Here is an 8,909-nt window from a genome sequence, read left to right as displayed (position 1 = left end):
CAAATTCGAGTACGGTAACCTTCAGGAACGAGACCCCTAGGACTCCCTCCGAGAGTTGGGGGCAGGAAAAGGCGAATTCTTAATTGATACGGGACCCGTATTAAGCATAGTAGAATTAGACGCAGTCCACCCTGACGCACCCGTCGTTAATCGCGACCGGTTCGAAATAGAAGGATTAAAAGGAAAAATTTATACTGAGGGCGTCACTTGTATGAAAATTAATGGTAGCTGGGCGCTATTTTATGTTGTTAAAAATTCAAATTGACCTCCAGGAATATCAGACCTAATAGGTAGTTCGTATCTTCTACAAGAACAGGACTCTGTATCATATTTTCATCACTCGTTAGTAATGACTAGCCGCCCGGTACACCCGATACGTTTCTCTAATTCAGCCGCAATGAACGATGCTCTTCGATCATGCATAAGGGGACGAGAAACCTTGCAGGCTTTCCTCGCTGAACATCCAGAATTAGAAAACGAGTCTGAGAAAAATTTGGAACAAGCACCTCCACCGCGTCCTCTCACACCGCTTTCAGAACAACAGCTCGCTGAACACGAAGCATATGATTTAGGGGAACACAAAATTAGTTACCGTTCTTCTACTGAACGACTTGATACAATTATGGATAAATTGAAATTAGATCATCTCGATAATACGGCACGTAACCTAGTAACGAAAACCCTGGAGGAATATTCAGACAGATTCTTCGTTAACGGGGACCCAATATTCCAACAATTGATTCCATCCCCGTTTATACATGACAATATTCGTTTACACCATCGCAGGAAGAAGAAATTAAGAAACAAATAAATAATCTAGAAAATTTAAGAATAATCATTCCATCAAAATCACCGTAAAACTCTCCGCTTTGGGTAGTGCCGAAGAAAGCTGACTCCGCGGAAAGTAAACGTTGGCGTATGGTCGCCGACTTTCGCAAATTAAATGCAAAGACAATAGAAGACAAATTCCCTATTCCTCGTATTTCGGATACATTAAATCGTTTGGGAAAGGCTAAATATTTTTCGGATCTGAAACGCATCAAGCAAGCTTTGAGGACTTAAGACAAGCCCTGTGTAAAGAGCCGGTTCTACGATACCCAAATTATGATGAACCGTTTTTCATAACCACAGACACTTCCGATACACCAGTTGGCGCAATCTTAAGTCAAGGAAAAATTGGGCAAGACCCGCCCATTACCTACGCGTCACAAGTAATCACACGTGTTGAACAAAATTATTCTACCACGGAAAAAGAATGTCTGGCTACTATTTATGCAGTAAAACATTTTAGGACGTTTATTTATGGACGGAAATTTTTCTTCGTTACCGATCACCACCCATTACAATGGCTATTTTCGATTAAAGACCCAACTTCGCGGCTCGCACGCTGGAGAATATTACTCGCCGACTACGATTATGAAATAGTTTACAAACCAGGCCGAGTAAATGCAAACGCAGACGCTTTATCGCAAAACCCCGTACCACACGCTTTTCCAATTTCTCCAAATAAGGATGAAACCGCTGAAAATGTCACAGATTCCGAGACAAATCAAAAAGGAATCAGACAACGGGTTCAAATGCGGCGGGAAGAACAACCGAGACCTAATTATGTAGAACCACTAACTGTTATTGTAGAAGAAACATTCAACGACGACGATCCTCCTTCGGCGATAACACAAACGGAAAACGACCTAGAAATTGCCGAACCACAAACAAATTCAACGTTAATGGGTATAAACGCAACGCGGCTAGAGGAATTCGGAAGCGAAAGCGACGAAGACGAAAGAACTCAAACCTGTGATCCGATTTGGTTTAGTCCGGACTTCTCTAAGGAAGAGATAGATTTCTTGAACAGTATCGACGATAAAACGGAGCCGGAAAATCTAGAAAGCCAGGGCGAAAGCATGAGGTCAGGCAGGGATGCACAGAAACTAGTTACAGCACCGAAACGCGTATCTTGGTTGCTGCCTCTGCCTGAGGGAGCATTGAAAGTTCCCCAATCAACGATGATCATGCTAAATACTAGCGCACTCATGGATGGAAAGAATTTTAAGTCTGATACAATGGAAACACATCAGCAATCGTCTTCAGTAGAATTAACGTCCGAATTCGACAAATTTATGGATAAAATGAAATCAATAGCTACATCAGAAACTTTTGGCTATTCAAGCCATGGCTACCCTCCGAAACGAGAGCCAACACCACGATCACAAGCAAAATGCGAAGTAACCATTTCAGAATCAACCCTTACATTTACTTCAGATAATTATGTCCATTTTATACGAGCCGATTGTTTATTAACCAGTCAAATAAGTAAAACTTTCAAAGCACTGGGCTTACTTCAGGAAGCGAGCCTATTAACGAAAGATTTAATAGAAGGACAAGTAATAATTGTTCCTTACGAACAAGGAAAAATCCTTAACGTCATCGGAACAAAAAGTTTCTTCCACGAAATGAATGAATCAAAGTTAGAACGCTTGCTAATCGTTCTCCGAACTACGATAGAGAGAGAGAGCATTAGCTCGTTCCGAATAAGAGCACACGGTGAAACCTTACACCGTTTCAACGCGAATATCCTTAAATCGCATTTAGAAGAAATATTCTGGAATATACCAACAAAAATTACAGTATGCACAGGGAAAATTAAAGTACTCGAGGAAGATCAACGCGAGGATATCATCCGATATTATCACGAAATTTTAATAGGGGGACATAAAGGAGTAACAAAAACATATCAGCGAATACGAAGTCACTTCGATTGGCCGCGAATGCGTCGTGACATGAAAACTTCATACTAAATTGCCACAGTTGTCAAGAACAAAAGCTCGTTCGCATAAAAACGCGAGAACCAATGCTCATAACGGATACGCCAGCAAAGCCGTTTGATAAAGTGGCTCTTGACACTGTTGGTCTTCTCCCTATAACCCCCAGCGGAAATCGGCACATTTTAACTATGCAATGCCAACTTTCAAAATTTTGTATAGCAATTCCATTACCGGATATTCATGCTGTTACCGTCGCTGACGCCTTCTCACGCTATTTTATCACAATTTTCGGAACACCGCGTACTATTCTGACCGATCGCGGGAGAAGTTTTATCAATAATTTAATACAGGGCATAGCCCGCGTCTTTAGAATAAATCACGTTACAACATCCGGTTACCGCCCCTAGACAAACGGTTCACTAGACACAAAGCCACATCGTTCTCACTGAATATTTGAAACACTATTTGGAAAGATACGAAAACTGGGATCTTCTATTGCCCTTTGCAACCTACTCGTACAACATTTCGGTACACGAAGCAACTAATTTTACTCCGTACGAAGTAGTATTTGGTCAGTTAGCTTGAGACCCATTTACGCCGTTGTCTCGTAACGAAATTCTAACTTACCCATCATATGTAGAAAATTTAGTACAGCGCTTAGACGAAATTCGGTCAATAACACGAAAAAATATAGATGACATAAAATTACGTTCCAAGTTATACTACGATCGTAAAAGTAACGAAGTTAAGTTCAGACCGAATGACCTTGTCTACGTCCTAAAAGAACCGCGAATAGGGAAATTCGATTCCCATTATGAAGGACCATTTAAAATTTGCGATATCACGGAACAAAATAATGCTATTCTAATGAAGGAAAATGGTCAAAAATTCATGAAACACTTCGATAAGTTAAAACATGATCATATTTGGTATCGATTAATAATAGGCGATACGGTAATAAAAAGCTTAATAAGTTAAAACTTTAGAACCTTGCCAACTTAAATAACAGATCTAAAACTAAATAATAGAATTGATAAACAAACATAGCAAGATTGATAACAATTTTGTATTAATACAACGCTCGAGTTCTTCATATCTCCAATCTCGGACGCGCATGCCGCTCGTGCCGTCAGCACAGACACCAAATTCGTAGAACAATAAATTCCCGAAACACCTGACCGCTGATTATGTGCTGATCCCTGTTCAATGTCGTGAAAACAGTACCGGAAACGAAATTTATTTCAATTTATTTAACAGCGCATAATGGAAAATTTCTCAATCACAGGAATGCTCTGCTACATCCTATGGGTATTTAGCACAGCCGATGAGATCGAAGGAGATTATGAAATTACACCTTTCAAAAGTAACCCAGGCTTGTTCTATGAAGAAGAATTACCTATTAGGATTTTTCACGCAAAATGTAAAGTAGTAACAGCCCTAGGTGTTCAAGATATTCTCGATGCAAAGCCAATTATTCTACCATAAATGAAAAGAATCAAAACACTTTGTGACAATTACAACTGGACATATTGTCCTGCGGATACAATTAGAATCGATTAAACACGAAAATTATCAGATGCAAATCAGTACGAGCAACTTTTACGTAATAGTCTAACAAAACCAATGCCCACAAAATCACAAAGATCAGCACCTTTGGGATTTATCGGTACAATTAGCAACGTCCTTTTTGGAACGCTTACAGAGGACGACGCAAAATATTATAACCAGGAAATAGACAAAATTTATAAAGACCAAAAACACTTATCAGAACTATTGGGAAAACAGACGCACATTGTTAGATCAGAATTCCAAGACATTCACCAAGACCTAATAAAACTAAGGAATTCTTCCTTAATAATGGATAACAAAATAAAACAGTTAACAGCAGGTCTCCTTAAACTCGATGAAGTCGAGACAGAGATGGAGTTACAAAGAGCCTCAACGTCTTGGACGTATCAAATATCCAGACAAATGGACGAATACCTTCAGGCTTTACTAATATTGACAGACGCAACAATGTTTGCTAAATTAGGAATGTTACACCCAGCTATATTATCACCCGATGAACTCGAGCTAACATGTACCCGTATTAACCAATCAACACCATATGAATTTCTCCTCTCCCTAACAGAACTACGATCAGAAAGATTTTATAGAATAATCATAATCAGCACAATATATTCAAATGGAAGAATGCTCATATCAATCGAAATTCCCCTCCTAGATAAAGCACCCTTTAACCTATATTGGCTACATCCATTACCATCCTTTTTACCAATTTCACATAACATTTCCAGTGCCATGCTCATTGTACCACAAACCCCATACCTCGCAATCGATGACACTCATAAGGAATATCTCTTGCCAACGGAAAGCTTCATACAAGGATGCAAGATTCACCCCACCAAATACATCTGTCAGCTTACATTGCCATTATACAGCCTAGAAGAAGCACCAATTTGTGAAACTGACCTTTTTATTCAAAAACGTATCATAGGATGGAAAAATTGTCACATAAGATCATTAAAATCAACCGGCATATTTATCAATTAACTCAAAACTACAAACACATGGCTATACTCTGTCAAAGAGAAACTCCGATACAAATCAAATGCAATTACCGCGCCGCAGGCTAGGAACTGATACAAGGTCCAGAAATTTTGAAACTAAAAAAGAATTAACAGGCACAAATAAATAATTCAAGAATGATTGCATCGGCAGAAACAACATCTACAGTAAACTCGACATTTAAACAACTACCAAGCCCAAATATAACGCACCTGATACCACAGATTACAACTCATCATATACAAATAATATCCGATTATCAGCAACAATAAATACCGCTAGGATCATTACATGACAAAATAAACGAGAAATCCATTCCCTTACTAGAAATCAAACAACAAGCAAACAATTTAGCGACACATCACCGTACGCAAAGATTAACATCCTACTTAACCTATGGAATATCCTTGATAGGGATACTAATTATCATAATTGCCATAATATGGGTTGTTACAAAATTTTATAAGAATCGTTGTTCAAAATCCAACATAACATCAAAGAAACAAATTGAACAAATAGAGATTGGAACACTAAAACATAAGAAAACAGAATTTAGCATCACCCTATATACAACCAACGATCTCGCCACCGTTTTGCATACCACCAATTTCAAGAAGTCCACCTGCACTTACAGCAGACCTCGCGGAAAAAATAAGGAATGTCCACATCTACTAAACAGTACAGGTAAAGACGTAATATCTAAATCCAATCAGAACTCTCCGCTACCACCTCCATTCATACCTAATATACCCTATATAAACCATCGCACGGCCCCTTCGAATCATTATCAAAGTTTTTTTTTTTTCGTGTGAACTACAAGGACCGCAATAAAGCACAATGGGTTACTACAGGAAACAAGGAAATGGTATGTATCTTAACAAGACTATATAATTAAAGAACAACGCTCCCCTAGTAATAACCCATAACTAATTAAGTTTCTTTTCCCTTCTTCAATCTTAAACAGCTACTTTGCCCGCGTTCGACGACACGCAAATGCCTCCGCTGGTCACTCCAGCAGAGAGGCTGCTCACGCCTTTACCCTGGCCAACCTTAGACGGAGGGAGTGTATCCAGGGTCAGTCCTGGGTAGCTTCGGATGGCACCATCGTCTGCGACGGGTGCCATTGGGCCTTTTCAGAAGGGGAGGCGAGGAATTTACACCGACGCACGTACACCAGCTGGTGCAAGAAGGCCGTCTGACGCACACGGCGGTCCGCTGCTCGGAGTGCAGAAGTTCATTCTTTTTCGTGACAATCTATAACCAAGTAGTTAATAATCAATAACAATCAATCAATAACAATTAATAACAGTAGTTATGAACAATATACAGGATGACCCCAAAATGTTGGGGGTCCTTGAAAGGTGTGGTTCAGAGGTGTTGGGGAGGTGATTTGAAACAATTTTTCCTTAGTGAAAATGTTGTTCGAGGCTACGTTAAGGAGATATTCCAGAAACAAAAACTTTCGGCCAATCAGAGCGAGAGTATGCCGGTGGAACGCCTGCGGACAGCTAGCACGGGCACCTAGCGCGTAGCCTACGCTCCACCGGCATACTCGCGCTCTGATTGGTCGGGGGTGTTACGAGCCAGGGCGATAGCGACGCGCGTGTAAGCCCTGCGAGTGGGTTGAATTCAAGAATCGGAGAAGATACAATTAGTCCTGTTTTTTTCAATGGATCCAAAGATTAAGGATGGAGTAGAAATCCCAGACGACTCTGACGCGAAGTCAGATAGCTGCTGGGAATTGGTATCTCCCAGTAAAGGGTAACCGTTGGGAAGGTTAGGTAAAGAATAAGAAAGGAAAGATTGGTATCACCCAATTAAGGGTAACCGTAGGATCGGTATCTCCCGGTAAAGGGTAACCGTTGGGAAGGTTAGGTAAGGATTGAATCGTATGCCGCGACAGTGGAAGAGGGCCAGGCTCGTCCTCGTCCCCAAGAAGGGAAAGCCCGCGGATTCTCCCTCCACCTACCGGACCGTTTGCCTGCTGGACGAGGCGGGGAAGCTTTTAGAGCGTGTGCTCGCTTCCCGCCTCGCCGCCCATCTGTCTCGCGTCGGCGAGCTCGGCCTGGCTGAGTGCCAGTATGGATTTCGCGGTGGCCGCTCGACGCTTGACGCGATCGAGCACGTCAAGGCCCTCGCGCACTCGGCCGTGTCCCGGGACGGGGTGGCGCTGGGGGTGTCTCTAGACATCTCCAACGCGTTCAACACCCTGCCCTGGGGCAAGATACGGGAGGCGCTCCGGGAGTCTGGAGCGCCTTCTCACCTGATGGCCGTGTTCGCCGACTACCTGCGGGATAGATGGGTGGAATATCCGGGACGGTACGGTATGCACCGGAGGGAGGTGACACGCGGTGTACCCCAGGAGTCCTTTTCGGGCCCCGTTCTTTGGTTGGTGGGGTACAACCGCGTGCTAGGCGTGCCCCTACCTCCCAGCGTGGCGGTCGTTTGCTTTGCAGACGACACGTTCGTTATCGCCGGGGGCAGGGAATGGACGAGGACGAGCCGGGTCGCCGAGATGGGAGTGGCCTCGGTCGTCGCCCGGATCCGCGCATTGGGGTTGGAAGTGTCGCCGCAGAAGACGGAGGCGGTCTGGTTTCACGGGATGCCTCTGTCGCGGCGACCTCCCCGGCGCGGATCCGCATAGGTGGAGCCTGCATCGATGTCCAGGACCGGATCAAATATCTCAGCCTGGACATCGATGGCCGCTGGCGCTTCAAAGGTCACTTCGACCGCTTGTCCCCCCGGGTTGAGAGGGTGGCGACCATGCTTGGTCGCCTCATTCCCAATCTCGGGGGGCCGCAAGAGAGGGTGCGCCGCCTCTATGTTGGAGTGGTGCGGGCCATGGCCTTATACGGATGTCTCGTATGGGCCGACACCCTGGCCAAGTGCCGGCAAAGCCGGCACATGCTCCGCCGCATTCAGCGGCGGGTGGCCATCAGGGTGGTGAGGGGCTACCGCACCATTTCCACGGAGGCGGCGCTGATCCTGGCGGGATACCTCCCCTTTGACCTCCAGGCGGCCGCCGACGCCTGAAAACTTCGGCGTCGGCGGGAGCACCGCCGGAGCGGGGAGGACCCGCCGGCTGAAGCGGTCGAACGATGGAAGCGCCAGTCACGGCGGTGCGCACGAGATGCGTGGTGGTGGAAGCTGTTAAACAGCCCCGCTGCCCGCAAGCGCACTGTCGGCGCGGTTCTGGCCAACCTTGATGGTTGGCTGGACCGCGGGCATGGCAGGCTCACCTATCGGCTCACGCAGGTGCTCACCGGGCACGGACGTTTCGGTGAGTACCTACATAAGGTGGGTGCGGAGGCGATGCCCGAGTGTCATCAGTGTAGGACCGTGCTGGACACGGCCCAACACACGTTGGAGGAGTGTCCGTCCTTTGCTGGCCAAAGGCGGGCACTCCAAATACAGATTGGTGGGGACCTCTCGCTGCTGGCCGTAGGTGCTGCCATGATCGACAGCGAGAGGTCGTGGAATGCGGTAGCCTCCTTCTGCGATGCAGTCATATCGCAGAAGGAGGCAGACGAGCGGTATTGGGAACGCTTCGATCCCGCTCGTCAAGAGAGAAGACGG

General features: G+C 44.8%; 1 protein-coding gene across 1 annotated transcript; it reads left to right on the top strand.

Moving 5' to 3' along the window:
* The first annotated feature begins 4,324 nt into the window (after positions 1-4,324).
* LOC128885253 (uncharacterized) lies at positions 4,325-5,318 on the top strand. The gene has a single exon (XM_054139205.1). It carries the CDS (start codon positions 4,389-4,391, stop codon positions 5,316-5,318), a length of 930 nt encoding a protein of 309 aa, XP_053995180.1. The 5' UTR covers positions 4,325-4,388.
* The last annotated feature ends 3,591 nt before the right edge of the window (positions 5,319-8,909 follow it).

This window comes from Hylaeus anthracinus, unplaced genomic scaffold, assembly GCF_026225885.1.
Source record: "Hylaeus anthracinus isolate JK02 unplaced genomic scaffold, UHH_iyHylAnth1.0_haploid 11980, whole genome shotgun sequence".
Classification (NCBI taxonomy): Eukaryota; Metazoa; Arthropoda; class Insecta; order Hymenoptera; family Colletidae; genus Hylaeus; species Hylaeus anthracinus.
The sequence above is the reverse complement of the archived record's forward strand: the minus strand, read 5'-3'. Positions and strand labels throughout refer to the sequence as shown.